The following is an 18,318-nucleotide window of genomic DNA, read 5'->3' on the forward strand; positions in this document are numbered from 1 at the left end:
CGACCCTCTTTTGCTCAACGGCTCCGTCATGGGACGAAGAAACGCTCTTTTTCTCGAAAAAAGAATATATTTTACTTGCAGGACAGTTGTAAATTCAACAATACTGCTCCGAATAACGGCGTGGGGTGCCCGAAGGGGGGGGGGGGAGGCGGCGTGAACGGGCCTTCCCAGGTGGAGGCTCGTCTGCTGTAGTGGGGCGCCCCTTTACCGTTTCAGTTGCCATTCAGCTGAGTTTCGGCTGCTCTTGATGCTACAGCGACAGGCGGCTGCAACAGGACTCTCAAAATGGCGGCCTGTTCTTTGGATTTGGGCCTGGTCCACTAAAATGGCCCTGGGACACCTTAGAACTCGGACGCTCGATTTTTTTTTCCTTTCCTGTACATGCAAAAAAAGGTAAATTCCCGGTACGTTACACGCTTCATCTGCCACGATGAACTCTCCAGAGGAACCGAAAAAAAATATAGTTATGGTAACTATACCATGCATCGTCATATGGAGAGGTGGCACCAATTAATTATAGTGCTGCATAAAAGAGAGATTTGGAGGAGAACCCCTGACCTGCTAGTACATTCATCAAAGAAGTGGCACTGACAGCATCAGAGGCAAGGGAAACGGTCCCAAATATTTAGAAGAACTTTGGAAAGATTAAAATGACATGTTTAGATTGTGGCAAATTAATTTCATGTGGACAGATGAGTGTTACTCTAATAAATACAGCATATGAACATCATCATAGTCGATGGTTGGTAGAGACATTTTGACTATATCCTGGACCTGCCCGTCCTCGCCCAAAATGGCGCCGGAATAAATGGGACTCGTAACTCCTTGTTGGAGAAGTGTGGCTCAGGGGTTAGAGGCAGCAGACCCGGAAGCTGAGATCGGTCCTGGACCAGGGTTCAATTCCCCGCCTCGGCGGGGTCTTGGGCTAAAAATTCCACGGACTCGATAATTCTCGCCCCGGTGCCTCCTTGACTCACGGGTTCACACTCTGCGACTCTGGGCAATAGCTTGCTTAATCTCCACAACAGCCCCTCGCGGCGGGATGCCTGACTTTCACCTTGTGGATACCCTGCTATCTCACAGGGGAATACCAGGAAGGGTTCCCTAAGCAAGCGCCGGGACACCCACTGCGGGTAGCTGTGCGCTATATAAGCTCAACTACATTTACATTTACATTTACATTTTGTGTACTGGTTGCAGAACCTTGAAATCACGAGATACGTATGCAGTTTTGAAGCACATGGCGGGCGGGGACGAGAATTGATTGAATATTTCGACATCCCTATTGATATTAAGTTCTGATGTGTTATTGATTACTGTACTATTGAAAGTTCGAATTAACGTCACCCATGGTACTTGCCGGCAAATGTATATCTAGATAATTTTATTGTAACTGGCCCTGTCGTATTTTAATTATAAAATGTACGTCCACCGATTCCGTAACTGTTAGACACCTTAGTTCTTGCAACCTAATGGCCCGCCCGTTACGTTCCTCTACAGTGTAAATGTCTACTCATCATATACGATTACAGTTTGCTCCGTGGCCGGCCCACGTGGTTATAGGCCCGTATTTGTATAATGAAATTTTCACAATAAAGGTTTTTAAAAGAAAACATGGTAGTAGTATATACATTGGTAAAGTTTTTAATAATAGTCACTGTTTTAGAATCATTAAAAGGCAAGTGAAATAAAGCAGACCAATTACATGAAGGGTAAAAGGTATAATACGAAGGAACGCAGTAAAGATAAATGGTCAAGGGCTGTTGTGTTTTCTACTCCTGCAACATAAAGTGATCGATAAGAATCTCATATTCAGGCGTATCGGCGACTAAGACAGCAGGTCGACCCTCTTTTGCTCAACGGCTCCGTCATGGGACGAAGAAACGCTCTTTTTCTCGAAAAAAGAATATATTTTACTTGCAGGACAGTTGTACATTTTCCGGGAAAGTACATTAGCCTGGAACATTATAACATATATTTAAGAAAAAATAATGTTCGGAAGTAATAAAAAGCGTAATTTTTAGGTCATATGACCAAGCCTTTCATCATTAGAATAAGAAAAGTAAAATGAACCAATGAAAAGTTTTATTAACAAGTCACATGACCTGTTATGCTTACGTTACGCGCTGCGCGTCGCGCCCCGGATGACTTCCGGATGCGCTAACGCGGCGCGTCATATGACGCATTACGCGACAACGCAGGTCCAGAATATAGTCAAAATGTCTCCACCAACCAGCGGTCGGAACACAACCCCTTTCAGCAGGCTAAATAGTTCTGTTAAATGACAACAGAAGGGACAGGCAACAAAAACCATTAGTCAAAGAGGGGAGGGCTAGTTCTTCTCTACCGGGTTACATTGGGGCGCTACCGGAACTGATCGAATTGGTAGTCTACAGTGTTTCTGGATGTTTCAGACTGAAGCTGGGGTTAGCATGAGAGCAGCACCATTTCGTAGCTCCGTCGGGGCCATTTCGCAACCAATCATGGCAGCCGCTCTTTATCGTTATTTTGGGCGGGGTGGGTGGCGGAGCCAAGCTGTTTTGCAGCCATCAATGTGTGGAGTTCATTTCATTTCACTAGTTTTGTATTTGTCATGAGGGGTTGTTCCTAATGTTTCTATTTTAGCGAGGTCAAAAAGAGATCCCATTAGTGGCCTACTGATTTTGCTCGATTCCTTTTCTTTTTTTTTTTTACACGATTTTTCGTTATCTGCAAAGACTAAACAGAGTATTGCGACTCTGTGTTTGTTTGTAAATAGATAATGAACCAAAGAGAACCAATTCTAAAACAGTAAATACTTGGATAACAATCAATCAAATGGAGAGAGAAGCAGGCACGACGTATTACAACGGGAGCAAAGGCCTGCGTTAAGTACCCTTCACTATGTGCAAAGAGAGAGTACTCCTAATAGAAATGAGGGGGGGGGGGCACCATTCAAAGCAGATCAGTGTGCATAAACACGAAAATGTTTTTAATTACCACGTACTTGACATTCGACAGCTAATGATATTTGCTATTAAAAAAACATTGAAATTCACTGAAAAAACCATAGGTTATAGACCATATATAGTTAGGAATTAGCATTTACAAAACCTTGAAAATTCACTGAAAAAACCATAGGTTATAGACCATATATAGTTAGGAATTAGCATTTAAAAAACCTTATTTTACTCACACAAAACCATTGAAATTCCATATATAGTTAGTTGCACTAACTATATATCGCGCACCCGCAATCCACTGCTGATGATGTCACATATTACATCATTCATGACATGGTCAGTGACATCACTGATGACATCACTGATGACATCTCAAATGACATCACTGATTACATCATCCAGTGACTGTGTGTTTCTGTAAAGTTTAAATATGTTTTACATATTGAAGAATGAGTAGATGTATAACTGTCTGGACGAAGGATTTAGTAGGTGCATGACTGAATGTATGAGTGAGTGATTAAATGTGTCTCACTGAGTGCATGGGTTAGTGACTAAACTGTCTTAATTTGTGCATCATTATGTCTGTTGTTCTGTAAACTGCTGCATGTGTTGATCAGTAGCTATATGATTAACTATATGGGTTATTGATTGATTGTCCAAGTATTTCTATGGGAGACTGAGTGTGTGTGTGGCTGGCTGGGAGGTGTGTGACTCTGTGCAGATCAATGTGTACTTGTATCAATGATTGTATAAGAAAGTAAGTCTGTGTTAGTATATGTTTGAAAATGTAAGGTGCTCTATGTTTAACTGTATAGACAAGAAAATGGAAGTGTGATTGATTCTTTTCAGTACTGACTAGGTGTGTGAGTAACTCCATGGATGAGTGGCAGAGTGTGAGTGTCTGTATAGGTGTATGAGTGCATATGATAGTGTTGTAAAGATGAGTGATTGTATGTATGAATGATTGTATGGGTGAATGAGTGAATGTGTGTGTAGACGTAGGAATCAGTGAGTACGTATGTAGTAACTAGTATTGGTGTGTCAATGGTTTCAAAAATTATACTCTGTATTTAACACTGGGTGAAACAGAGGTTATATTAAAATGTGAGGAGATGCATTGTATTGTCACATGAATGATATCATCAGTGATGTGGTCATTGATGTCAAATGAGATGTCATCAGTGATGTCATCAGTGATGTCATTTGAGATGTCATCAGTGATGTCATCAGTGATGTCACTGACCATGTCATGAATGATGTAATATGTGACATCATCAGCAGTGGATTGCGGGTGCGCGATATATAGTTAGTGCAACTAACTATATATGGAATTTCAATGGTTTTGTGTGAGTAAAATAAGGTTTTTTAAATGCTAATTCCTAACTATATATGGTCTATAACCTATGGTTTTTTCAGTGAATATATATATGTATATATAGGGTTGCAAGTGTATTTTTAAGGGTTTAGGGTGAGTATGGGTTTTTGGGTGGCAAGGGTAATATTGGAATTTAAGGTAGGTATGGGTTTTTGGGTGGCAAAGGTACTTTTTACGGTTTGCGTGGGCACGGGTATTTTTAGGGTTTAAGGTGAGTATGGTTTTTGGGTGGGAAGGGTAATTTTAGGATTTAGGGTGGGTGTGGGTTTTTTGGATTGCAAGGGTAATTTTAGGGTTTAGGGTTGACATGTTTTTTGGGTGGCAAGGTTAATTTTAGGATTTAGGGTGGGTATGGGTTTTTGAGATTGCAGGGGTATTTTTAGGGTTTAGGGTTGGGATGGCTTTTTGGGTGGAAAGGGATTTTTTAGGGATTCGGGTGGATGTGGGTTTTTGGGTGGCAAGGGTAATTTTAGGGTTTTGGGTGGGTATGGGGTTTTGGGTGGCAAGGGTAATTTTAGGGTGGGCATGGGTTTTTGGGTGATAACTATATTTTTAGGGTTAAGGGTGGGTATGGGCTTTTGGGTGAAAAGGGTAATTTTAGGGTGGGTAAGGATTTTTGGTGGCAAGGGTACTTTTAGGGTTTATGGTGGGTGTGGGATTTTGCGTAGAAAAGGAAGTTGTAAGGTTTAGGGTGGGTATAGGTTTTTGGGTGGAAATGGAATTTTAAAGGTGTGGGGTGGGTGTAGGTTTTTTGGGTGGAAAGGGATTTTATAACATAATAGTGAGTATAGGTGTGTGTGTGTTTGTATATATAGTGTTAATACTTACCAATATTCACTTTGCAACGCATATGTCTTTAGCATGCACGCCTTTACCACGAAAGTTGGCCTAACGGCTAGGGCGCTCGACCTCGGACCTCGGGACCTGGGTTCGAGTCTCGGTAACGACGCCAAAAAACCTCCTGTGATTCTGGGCAAATCACTTAATCTCCCCGTGCCTAAAATGAATGTGTGTCCGTCCTCATGTAACGTAACTGGTGCTATGTAAAGCGCTCTGATACCTGATTCGGTTCGGGTCTAGTTCGCGCTATATAAAACTCTGCAAAAAAAATAAAAAATCAAGTGTTTTACAGGTACATACAAACCCATTACCCATACATACATGTGTATATATATACATATAGTTAGTCAAAGGGGAGATCCCTGGAGTCGACTAATCGACTGATCACTATTGGCCTTTCCTGTTAGAGAAGAAAAGGTCACAATATGCCGTGGGTATTTGGACAAACATAAAAATAGGTTTCCACAAAGAAAAAGTCTCGTTTACAATCTAAATTTATTAAAATTACAATCGATTGAACAATAAAAAACAGAATGAATTCATACACTTTTTACAATACAGTTTTAAAATCCAAGATAAGGTACCTTGGAAAGATAAAAATAATTATTTAGCAATGTTACACAAACACAATATTACGGTACACGATAAATGAGGAAACAGTCAAAATATGTTCACAGAAAATAGACAACAAACTAAACATAATCACAAAAAACCCCTCATGTATAAGTGGCCCTCTCGATATCTATGCCACTGTATTTCACCAGATCCAATGGCCTTAAACAATTTAGTTACTATAAAGCTTTAGTGGAAAGATGAAATACCCATCTAAAGTTTTACCCGGCCCTAACTGGATTCTTTTAAACAAAACAAACAGTGCGTCGACGCGTTTCGGTGCTTTTCACTTGATTTTGTGGCACCTTCCTCAGGGCTTCGTTTTTTCTGGGGTTTCGGTGACGGATGGGTACACCGTATCTGTGGATATATTAGGAGAGATGTACGAAATCAGTTATCGTGCATAAAACCTGTTTCTCATTCTCTATGTGGGGTAAAGTGCTAAATTAACAAATACCCAGTCAGACTTCGCATTCTTAGTTCTAACTGCCATTGTTGTCTAGACAATAAGTAATGCCTGGCGCCGATCGGCTTAGTCAGAAAATACATTTGGTCACTCATTGGTACATACAACGGCTCAATTTTGTTCGCATTGTCCACTGCTATTCCTGTGGGACAATCCCTTTTGCCAAGAAACAATCAGGCAACTCACATATGAATCCCTCCGATTCTTTTTCATTGTGGAAAACCTTCTGATGCAGTGGGGATTGATAAGCCCTGGGACCTAGGGAGGTAGATCAATATCACTTCTCACCCTTGGAGTCGTGTGGGGAACGTTCCACAGTGGGGTCTGTTTGAAGAAATACTTCAGCTTCCACAGATATTGTTCTTGGAGCCTTCTGTCAAATAACCAAAACTTCTATTAGGGATAAGATGGAATCTCCTATACCATACTAACTAGGAGGTTCTCTACGTTCTCATATTTACCTCTCTCCTACATATGGAGCTCCTTGTTATGGGGTTCCTTAATTTTGAGGTTGTCAGGCGTTTGCTCACTTGTCGTGTATCTGTAGTATTAAAGTACATTACATCTTTTTACTATACTATTACTTAAATACACCTTTGCTCTAATCCAAACGTTTTATAATGATAGTATCTTACCTCATATATTTTTAAAACGTTCTTAGAACGGGCATACAAAGTCGTTGGTCTACTCCAGAACTGGATGTGTTCTGTTGAATAAAGACAAGTATCATATCGTCATGTGTTTTTTATGCTTTGGATACTGCAAGATATTCTGCTCTTAGCTTTGTTGGTAACCCTGTGATTTGACTGGCACCTTTCTGTTATTCATATCCTAGTACTTGCTTTTATTAATTTCCATCTCACCTACTTGGTACCCATAGTGCTCTTATTCCTATTTGGTACCCGTAGTACCCAAATTCCTATTTGTAGCCCCTAATTTCTGCTATTTGGATGGACCATATCTTTGTGAAAGTAATTAGCTCTTCCTGTCCCACTAGGGTTTGAGTCTATAACTCTAAGTGTTCAATAAGAAGAGGATTCCAAGCGATGTTCCCACTCCATGCCATTAAAATGTGTGGCGCTAAAGATATCCCCTGTTCAAGCTACCTACAGGGCATTATATCCTGTCTTTTAAGTTGTATTCTAAGTGGATCCCCCTACTCAAAAGGACATAGGGGCTTGCTCTGCACTTACCGGATTAGCGCTGTTGTCGTGCTTCTGCCTCGTTCCTTCACTCGCTCTAGTGTGTGGTGTTTGGTGAGTGTATTTATATCTACCCTTAATTGATCAAGTGCTCGCACCTGTCCAGAAAGAGCGCTGTTGACGCGCTACCGGGACCACTGTCAGCATGGGCGCCATTTTTAAACGGTGTAGGATACCTACTCGTGTATCATAAGATCTGCCCGTCTGTTATCAGTATAAGTGCACACTTGGCGCGAAAGGTGTCTCCCATTTATACAGGGAATATACGTCGCCAGTGTGTATTAAAATGCCATCGCTCGCTGGATCGGCAGTGTTGGAGTATATAATAGAGCATTTATGCTGCCTAAGTTGAAATTCTATCGTGTTGTATTCCGGACTCGATTTGTTTATAAATTGTCCGAAATAATACTCTTGAGTGCAGATTCGAGGGTCCAGGTCTCAATGTTAGTATTGCTGTTTGGACCAATGGGTCGCTCCGATGCGTCCCCTAACTGTGGGCGCCATCTTGGACTGGTGATTCGTATATCTCTTGACAGTGCTTACCGAATCAACTTTGGGTGCAAGAGGGTTGCAAATTCCCTAAAGGTGGTACCATTGTTCTTAAACACCAATGTATATATATTATATTAAAAGGGTCCCTCACTCGTTTCCATTTATTGATTTCAGAGCTTGTTTCTTATGTGTATCGGGCTATCTGCTTATGGTACAGGTTAGTGAAAAGGTGGTCCCTAAGTGGGAAAGGCTGCCTAAATGAGAGCCTCCCACTCTTCCCTAGAGTTTAATCCTTTCCTGATGGTATTAAATGTAACCATATACCATTGTTCCTGTAACTTTCGTCTCTTTGTACTATCTCCTGATCTGGTGAGTTCCCTAATTCTTTCCAGAATGACCCATCTGAGGTCCTTTATTTTGTGTCCATTTTCTTTCCAATGGGCCACAAGGGGGGCATTTTCTTTGTTATTGTTTATCGCAGACTTATGTTCCCCTATCCTGAGCCTCACTTCTCTGCCAGTTTCACCTATATATGCCTGGTTGCATGGACACAGGATCATATATATTACATTCTTTGTTTTACAGTTGTTTAAGGTGGTGATTGTATGTGTGGCACCGTTATGTTCCACTGTTTTAGTCACTATGCATAACTCGCAAATGCAGCAGTTTCCACACTTATTATTGCCTGTTGCTCTCTGTCCACTCAGGGTGGTTTGAGTCTCTATTTTGTCCTCTCTGTATGTATACACAAGATTCGACCTTAGGTTCTTATTCTTCCTGTATGCATACAGGGGACGCTCCAAAGGAGTGACGTCTGGACCATTATTTAAAATTTTCCAATTGTGATTTATGATGTTTTTAATTTGATTGGCTATGACTGAGTGTTGGCTCACCATCACTATTTTGTCTTGTGTTTTCTTATTGTCTGTTTTTTTAATAAGGCAATCTCTATTGTAGTATTGTGCTCTCTTGAGTGAGTGGTTTACCAGTTTTTTGGGGTAGCCTCGGTCCTTAAATTTCTTTTTCATTTCTTGGGCATGTTTGTGGAAATCTGTTAAATCCGTACAATTTCTCCTAAGTCGAAGAAACTCGCCAGATGGTATCGAGTCCTTCTGGCTTTTGGGATGGTAACTGGAGTAATGTAGGATTGTGTTCCTATCGGACTCCTTCTTGTACAGTTCCACTTTTAAATGTTGATCTTGGCTCTTAATACATATGTCCAGGAAATTGACCTTAGACCTACTGTGTACTGCTGTGAATCTGAGGTTTGGGTCCCCTAGATTGAGCCAACTGAGAAATTCTTCTAAGAGCTCTATGGTCCCCTGCCATATGAAAAATATATCATCAATGAAGCGAGCCCAATTTCGGATATTTTCGAAAAATGGGCTCACTTCATTGTATACGTGCTTCTTCTCAAATAGGCTCACATATATACAGGCCAAGCTGGGCGCACATGTTGCGCCCATACTGGTCCCCTTCTTCTGAATGTAGAGGTCTTTTTTAAAAAGGAAAATGTTATTAAGTAGGACCATCGATACACATTGAACAATGAACTCTTTGTTGCCACCTCGTATGTCTGTCTCTTCCAGGAGGTTCTTAACTGCCACAATGGTGTCTATTTGTGGTATATTGGTGTAGAGTGACTCTACGTCGAGAGTCACCATCAGTTCATTATCTTCATTAAAGGGGATCCCTTCCACTTTGGCTATCATATCCGCTGTGTCTCGGATATATGATTTTTGCTCAGCTACTAAGGGCTTGAGGAATCTATCTGCATATTGACTTAATGGTTCCAACAAAGAGTCAATCGACGCCACTATTGGTCTAAGGGGAGGGTCATTAAGGCTCTTGTGGACCTTGGGTAGTCCGTAAAATGCGGGGATTTTTGGGTTAGTGTTGTTGAGAAATTTCCACTCCTCCTCAGTGATTTTGTTCTCCTCCAGGGCTTTGTGGAGTAGTGTCTCTACGTCTTTTTTCAGTTTATTTAATCTCGATTGGGAGACTCTCGAATAGTGTAGTTCATTGGTAAGGAGGGTGAGTGCTCTCTGCTCGTAGTCAGATGTATCAAAGACTACTACTCCTCCCCCCTTATCTGCGGGTTTTATAGTTATACTATTGTCCTCGGACAGGGATTTGATGGCCTCTCTCTGAGTTTTACTAATATTGTGCTGTTGGAAATGCTATTTCTCTAACAGGAGACCTATTTCTATTTTTACAATTGATTCAAAGGTCTCCAAGTTCTTGTCCACCATTCCTAGACTGGGGGTAAAGGTAGATTTACATATATACATATGGGTTTATACTTACCAGTAAAATAGATACATTAATGGGGTAAAGGCAAGCGAGGTAAAGGCATAGTAGTTGTAAAAAATAGTTGTTGGTAAAACTTTATTGGTTTAGACTAAGTAGTGGTTAAGAGGTAGTTGTTTAGACTGTAGTTGTTCAAGTGGTAGCTGTTCCATCATACAACCATTCCACACAACACAAATCCAATACAACCCACATAATTCCACTCCACACCACATACATCCACAACACTCCCAAACAAAACACAAAGGTAAAAAACATTCTCATTTACACCACCAATAGCTCTAACTCTCACATATGCGATACCTATTGCATTACAAATGCTTGTCTTATATATGAATTATTCTCAAATAAGGTGTTCCAAGACAACCAAGCTTAAGGCAGCTGCTGGGTGTCTAGATATTTGCATATGAAGCAGCAGTTCACACATGCATGGACTTTAAAAACAGGGGGGCGGAGTCACATATGTAAATTTACATTTTGTGTAAGTTTACTCCCTTTTGGTATTCACAAACTAGGATTTAAAGTAGCTTTACGACTGGGGAAACTAAACTACGCAGTCACGCGGAGAACTCCATCTTTTCAAGTGCGGGTTTTGCATAAAAAAATAAAAAGATAGTACAGGCCCATCTTTTTATGTGCGGAGATATTTGCTCCAACTGCGGAGTCTCTGCAGTTGTAAAGTTTCTATTAAATCGTAGTTTGTCAATACCAAAAAAGAGTAAACTTACACAAAAGTGTAAGTTTACCTGTGTGAACCAGGCCCAGGTTACTGAAAATAATATGATTTTAGTTTTTATCACTTTCTTTTTCAAATATTTGTGGGATGCCTTTTAGGAACTAATGATATTCTTGGCGCTATCTATTCTTCCACTGCACTGATGTACAGATTCCTAAAAAAACTCACTTTGCACTATGCAGTGGGCATACCTATCATTACAAGTGAATGTATGAACTTTGAGTGGCTATGCAGCAGCTCCTTTGCAAATGGCAGAGAAGCGTCGTCCCACTGGCTCACAGCCAACAGCTGAAAAATAGAACAACATTTTATTATTCTATTTTTCAGCTGCTGGCTGAGCCAGAGTGTGCAGGGAAGGGCAGAGCTGGGCAATGCGAGGGGGAGGAGGAGTAGTTTGTGCACTTTTAAGTGTGCATGTTAGTTTGGCCGGCCGTCGTAAGCCTGCCAAACTGACATGCACACTTAGGTTTCTCCAATGCAGCGGTATTGCACAGCTGAGTTTGGGAACAGCATAGACTACCTGTACCTGAGTGCGTATTAATCCAGCCCGCTCAGGCCAACCCCCACGATGCTCTCATGCACGCACATTAGAGCAGTGCAGGGATTGGATGGGGAATCCGTGATGCTGGGATCATGAACCGGATGCACTGGAGCGCGAGGAGGCTGGCAGTACCAGGTAAATCTTTTTATTTTTTATTTTCATTAACCTCCCCGGTGCTCGCTGCACGGGCACCCCACACCTACCACCCCCTCACCACTCTTTGGGGCATATCCTCAAGGATCTATTGCTGAGTTATCAGCACTCTATCGCAGCCAAAATCGTGATAAATGTATCTCCCCATTCACAAGCTGGTGCTAACAGCCCTTATCACCAGTTTATCTGTGATAGTAGCCGCAAAAAACATTGCCACAGATGACCCCGGCAACTATTGCTAATGAGATACAGAGTATGCGTTCCTGTGCAAAAAGCCGCGACAACACCACGTCACAACATTCTCAAGAACCGGACAGATTTGCGATAAGATCACAAAACAGGCGATAAGGCGCGTTAGCAGCAGGAAATGAACACCTGCTCTGACCTGGTGTAAAGTTGGACGACAGCCTGCACCATAAAAGGGAACCCAGGCCAGAGCCACACCTGAAGGGCAACAGATGTCATGTAGCTGGGAGCCCCAACGGGGCCACAACACCCACCACCCCCAGGACCCCCCTCCACCGGCACCTCACCCCCCCAGGCAAAGACATGTCACATTAACTTCACAAAATCATGTACAAAATAATTCACCTGATGTCGCACAATCACAACAGGCAACATGCATGTGTCATCACACAAATGAGCAACACACATTCACCTTTGAATTACCAAACAAAACATTTTATAAAAAAAACCTCAAAACAACAACTTTGAAGACTCATGGCGGGTCTCCTCGGGACAATCTGTACGTCACTGCCTGCAAGGCAAAATTCCAGAAAAGAAGGTGTGTCATGTGCACATCGAAGGACAGAGAGAGAGCAAAAGAGAGAAAGAGAGAAAGAGAGGGAGAGAGAGAGAGAGACGGAAAGAGAGGGAGAGTGAGAAATGACAGAAAGAGAGGGAAAGAGAGAGAGAAAGAGTGATGGAAATAGAGGGAAAGAGAGAAAGACGGAAAGAGAGGGAGAGAGAGAGAGAGACAGAAAGAGAGTGAGAGAGAGATACAGTGAAAAGAAGAGAGGGATGTATGTATGCATAGGATTTATAAAGCGCTGGAAGCACCCCCAGAAGGGTATCTCTGCGCTGTCTTTGTGGGAAAGTCAGATGACCGAGTGCGGATAGAAATTACAGCCTGAATAGTGCAGTTTTCAGGAGTTTCCTGAAGTGTACAAGATTGAAGCATTTACGCAGGTCCATGGATAGGGTGTTCCAGAATTTTGAGGCTAGATGGACAACAGTTTTCCCGCCAGTCCTAAACTTCTTGAACCGGGGAACCACTAACAGCCTTTTCCCTTCTGACCTAAGATAGCGATCGGAACAGTAGACTTTGAATTTATCCACCAGATAACTGGGGCTTGTGCATACAGAGCTTTTTTGGGTGAGGCAACCAAGCTTAAAATTAATTCTTTGGCGGATAGGGAGCCAGGTAAGCTGTTTTAATAAAGGGCCTGCCGAGGTACGCAGAGGTTATTTTATGTCCAGGTGCACGGCCACATTTTGAACACTCTGTAGTCTGCTGAGAAGGGACTCATTAGCAGATGCAAGCAGAGCATTGCAGTAGTCCAGGAGGCCAATAATCATTGTCTGAATCAAGGTGCTTCGCACAGCGAGTGGCAACCAGCTAAACACTCTTCGCAGGAGGCTTAAGGTACGGTAACAGGTTCCCATTGTGGTCATAACTTGGTCCTTTATAGATAACAGAACATCTATGCGAATCCCAAGATTTTTTGCCACTGAGGTTAGAGCGGGGGCTGGACCTAATGTATTAGGCCACCACCTAGGGGACCAAATGGCCTGAGCTGTACCGAACAGCAGGATTTCCATCTTAGACGCAATTAACTGTAGACAATGGTCCGTCATCCATTCAGAAATAGCTAACATAACCTTAGCAAAACGCTGCTCAATATCCTCAGAGTCTTTATCAAAGGTCAGAAGCAGCTAGGTGTCGTCGGCGTAGGAGAAAGGGGTATAACCGAGCATCCTGATAACCTTGGCGAGGGGGGCCACATAGACATTAAATAAAGTCGGGCTAAGACAGGAGCCCTGGGGCACCCCCTTAGTATGTTTTAAGGTCTGGGACCGGAAAGGGCCCAAGTTGATGGTCTTAGTGCGCTGGTCGAGAAAACTGATGAGCCAGTTAAGTGCCTGTCCCTGCAGCCCAGCCTCTCTCAGTTGAAAAATCAATTTCTGATGAGAGACCGTATCAAAGGCTGCTGTCAGATCCAATAAGACCAGTATCACTGCTTTATTACCATCTAATGCCATTTTGATATGATCCGTGACCCCAATAAGGGTTGTCTCTGTAGAATGGTTAGGTCTAAACCCAGATTGTGAAGGATCCAAAATAGTATGGTTATCAAGGTAGACCATAAGCTGAGTGTTGACATAGCGCCCCACCATTTTAGTCATCATTGAGAGAAGCAAGATGGGACGTTAATTTAAGAGCGTGTCATCAGATAGCTGTTCTTTTTTTTCTTTATAGGAATCACTTGAGCGGATTTCCAGTCCAATGGTAAAATACCATCCTGTAAGGAGGTATTCAAGATTTCTGTAATCGGAGCGGCTAAAAGAGGGGCAAGCAGAGCATATTTGTATGCTGGCATAACAACAAGGGGGGAGCCTTATTTGGCTGTGCTATGCATGGCTTCCACCTGAGAGATCTGGATAGCTTTGAAACTATCCAGACCCACTTTTAAATTCTCAGCTACTTTAGTACCCAGGTCAGTGGACACAGCGTAGTCAGATTTTTGTGGAAATTCACTATAAATCCGATTGATTTTCTCATCAAGGAACACAGCTATGCTGTCACAAAGGCTCTGAGGGGGAGTGATCTGTTGGGCGCAAGCTGCGGGCTTAGTGAAAGAGTTGAGGACTTTATATAATTCCTTTACTGAGTTTCCTGCCTGGTTCAATTTTAAAATATCATGATTTTTCCATGCACTTTTTAAGTTCTTGTGGTAAGCAGCAAGGGCCAGTTTAAAACTAGTGGGCATATTATCAAGAGGGGCGTTATAATTATCGCTGCTTTATCGGCAGGAACTGCCGCTAAAGTGGCAATATTGGGCTTGATAATATGCCGTTGAGAATTCCCATACAAGCCCATGTTCACACCAGAACATGGGCTTCTATGGGAATTCACATGGGCAAATTATCAAGCCCATTATTGCCGCTTTAGCGGCAGTTTCCGGCTGATAAAGCGGCAATAATTTTAACTGCGTTTCTTGATAATGTGCCCCTAAGTTTATCCTTTTCAAGCTGAAATTCCCGCCTTCTTTTTTCCAGCACCTTAGGATAGGGAGAGAGAGTGCGGACACTGCGCACCCTGGCCTCACTGCTCATCTGCTGGCACCAGTGTGTCTCCAACGACATGCCGGTATGCACTGCAGTTCACCAGGTGCCTCATCTGAAACAAATACCTCATCTGAAACAGAGTCCAGATACATGAATGGCAGAGTACATATCAGTGCAAATGGCATAATCGCAGGCTGGACACCCGCTCAGCCCTTGAGGTGCCACTAACTCTATGAGCCTTGAGGCAACGCCACGTGGCGGTAGGCCAGCACTGCCCCCTGGCTCAGGCCTACACTGCGGCCCAGCAGGGCTCACAACAATCAACACCAGCCTGGGCCACCAGGATGGGGCATCATCGCAGGCTGCACACCTGCTCAGCACTTAAGGTGCCCCTACTGTGGAAAAGTCAGCCCATAACGCACCGGATGCCCAGGCTGCTGGCGCAAGGCGCCTCTTAGTTCCCATCGTAAATAATTACCAAATAAAGAGATGGGCACTGGAAGCAGGAAAACAAGAACAGAGTTTTATTTCTCATGAGGAGAGCCTGTCATTTCGGACACTCGCATAGTGTCTTCAGGAGGTGCTCTAACAAGTTTCTCTGAGGCCTGGTCTTTTATACACTGGTTTAAGACAAGTGAACGTTCTTTATTACAATAAAGACATTGTGAAGTATGAAGATGACATCCCCGGCACCCCCCCCCCCCCCCAGTTCCGGCTCATTCCAACACGTGGCTACAGTAGAGGCCCTTACCCTCCATACAATAGGAGGGGGCTGTCACGCAGCTGAGTGTTCTGCTGATCCCTTTGGAATGTGTGCGCCTGATCGAATCCCAGGGGGTGGGAAGGTCATGATCAATAGTAGCTCCTTTGAAGAGGGGCGAGTGCATACAGTAGTGGGCAATAAACTGTATCCTCGGGCTAAGGGATGACCAGCGGTCCGTGCAAACAATCGGGCTCAGAGGAAGGGGTCATCAAAGGAGAGATTTTCGTGAAAGGAAGGATCGGTGTGGACAATCAAGCGTAGAGGAACGTTTATCAAAAGAGGGGTATTCATGGACGGAAAGGAGGTGTTGGTCAGGCGCGGGGTGTGATTCCCAGTGACAGAGTCATGCAGAAGGAGAAGGGTTCATGACTTGTGCATGTGAGAGTGGGGGCGGTCGGGGTGCATGGGGGATGCTTGCAGGGTCAGGGAAGGGCGCTGATGATTGATCGCGAACAGGGAGACCATGGTACCTAAAATGGCTGTTGTATATATGTGTGTATGGGTCTGTGCTGGCGGGATAACACAGTCAGTGTTTTGCAATATCCATCCTGCTTACGACAAGAGGTACAGTGAACACAAATGAACGCCGCTTATGTGCATATACATTGCTATTTTCAACACTACCTCAGTGCACCGAAAGTCACCATGGTGGTGTGCCTGTGCCGGACGCAGTGTATCTGGTGCCACCACGTCTGTGTCCCAAAAGTCATGAACCCTCTATGATTGAGTATCGTGGTGCGGACGCCATCATGTCACCTCCGGCCCTGGGGAATGTGATGTTGCAGGGCCCTAGGCCCTCAGGCATAAATGAGAACCACACGGATACACCCAGAGAGACAGTGGAAATAACGTCAAGCACATGTGCCCGGCCTTTTTTATTGGCAGGGTCACATGTCCTGTGACGCATGTGCTGGATGGGTGTGGTGTGGGTGTAAACCAGCCGTGAGAGAGTGGCTGTGGCATGCTGACAACTAGACCTGTGACTTGCAGAACAATACAGGGTAGAACTGGGACATGTAGCATTGTCGTCCTCCCTTGTGAGCGTAAGTAGAGTGGGCTGGCCTGGCGTATGCCAGTCGCGTAAGGGTTTGAACAATGACCCCGGGGCTCTGGGCGTTGTTCCATACTGGGCTGGACAAGGAAGTAACTAATGCATGTGTCTCTGTTGTTATGTCGGCGCCAGTCAGACCGCAATCAGCAATGTGTCACCCTGTGACCCAAGTCCAACGTCATGAGCAACATGGACGAAAGGGGGAATCTATGACCCTACATTCATCCATACTTCCACACTTGAAATATCATAGACATGACACTTCTGTGTGATTATGAATGTTTAATGCACATTCAGTGGAGTGTTGCAGCTGGAGCTGTACAGGGCCAAGCTAACCCCACTTTACAATGTTGGCCCATTGAGGGCCAGCCAGAGTCCTTAAGGGAAGGACAAGTCCAAAGATGAGGAAGAGTTCAGTCCGCAGTCTGATTGCTGTGTCAATGGCGATCAAACAGAATATGGCAATCCATGTCGAGGTCCAAGGTGAGTGTCGCAGAGTGTATTGGGGGACAGTGGAAGGAGGAGATGCAGTGGGCAGAACCAAGCTGAAACATGCCCTATGGCGGAGATGCATGCTACTTTTTCCTTCTTACCATGATGGCAGATTGATCCGCATCTTTGTCCTCTGCTGTTTCATGTGCCTCACGTCTGGGTGGTGGTGTTCTGTCTCCAGCACTGTGTGGCAGTGACACATCAGTGGCCGGAGGTGGAATGTCTGCCGCACTGTGTGGCACTGACACTTCAGGGGGCAGAGAGGTGGATGTAGTGGTAGCAGCAGCATGCATCAGCACCAGGCCTTGTGGTAGCAATGCCATGAGGATGGTCCTGAGGTCATTGAGGAACCCAGCTATCTCTCGCTGGTGTGCAGCTGTGGCAGCCGCTCTTTCCTCCTGCGTCTGCTCCATGGCCTCCATGAACCTCCGCATGTGTCCCAACTACTGTGTGACATCTCTAGAGCCACTCTGACTGGACAGTTGTTCTAGTCTCTGAGTCAGAGCTCCAGCGATGTCAGCCATGGTCCATTGGAGGGCATGGAGTGGACTGTGGGTGTCCGTTAGGGACTGTGAGTGGTCCCTGATAGGACTTAAAAATCCACGTATGGCATCTAGTTTGGCTACTATGCGGTCAAACCCCACCCGCACCTGTTCAGCCAGATTCTCCTGGCACCCCAACACATGGCGTTGGAAGGTCATGTGTTCTTCGTGGGGATGCTGGGAGGCAGCCGTGGTGGTGGGTGCTGCCTGCTAAGTTGTCTGTGCAGGGGGTAGGGTCTCCTCGTGGCATCTGAGCTGCCCTGCTCCTGGAGGTGGGGTGCGGAGGCTCTCCACGAGCTGTTGGCGGGCATCGGAGTCGAAGCTGTGGTGGTCCTCCTCATCATCAGAGAAGAGAGATTCGGGCTGCTCTGCAGGAGGTGTTTGATTTCCCTCTGCAATGTGAAGGGGAGATGCAGTTCAACATTGTGTTCACATGTTTGTTGACTCATTGTACATGTTTACATTCAGACTGCATGACAGTGTACATTGTGACTGTTTGGGGGGAGCTGCCTA

At 44.2% G+C, this 18,318-nt stretch overlaps 1 protein-coding gene across 1 annotated transcript in view; it reads left to right on the plus strand.

Annotated features, from left to right (window-relative positions):
* LOC144824685 (PRKC apoptosis WT1 regulator protein-like) overlaps positions 1–18,318 on the plus strand; it is a 117,749-nt gene that overhangs the window by 47,812 nt on the left and 51,619 nt on the right. The window contains exons 4-5 of the mRNA XM_078683717.1: positions 878–917; positions 12,434–12,453. Coding sequence (XP_078539843.1) covers positions 878–917; positions 12,434–12,453 — 60 coding nt within the window. The remainder of the gene's footprint in view (positions 1–877; positions 918–12,433; positions 12,454–18,318) is intronic.

The sequence above is a fragment of the Lissotriton helveticus genome, chromosome 3_1 (genome assembly GCF_964261635.1).
Source record: "Lissotriton helveticus chromosome 3_1, aLisHel1.1, whole genome shotgun sequence".
NCBI classification, from domain to species: domain Eukaryota; kingdom Metazoa; phylum Chordata; class Amphibia; order Caudata; family Salamandridae; genus Lissotriton; species Lissotriton helveticus.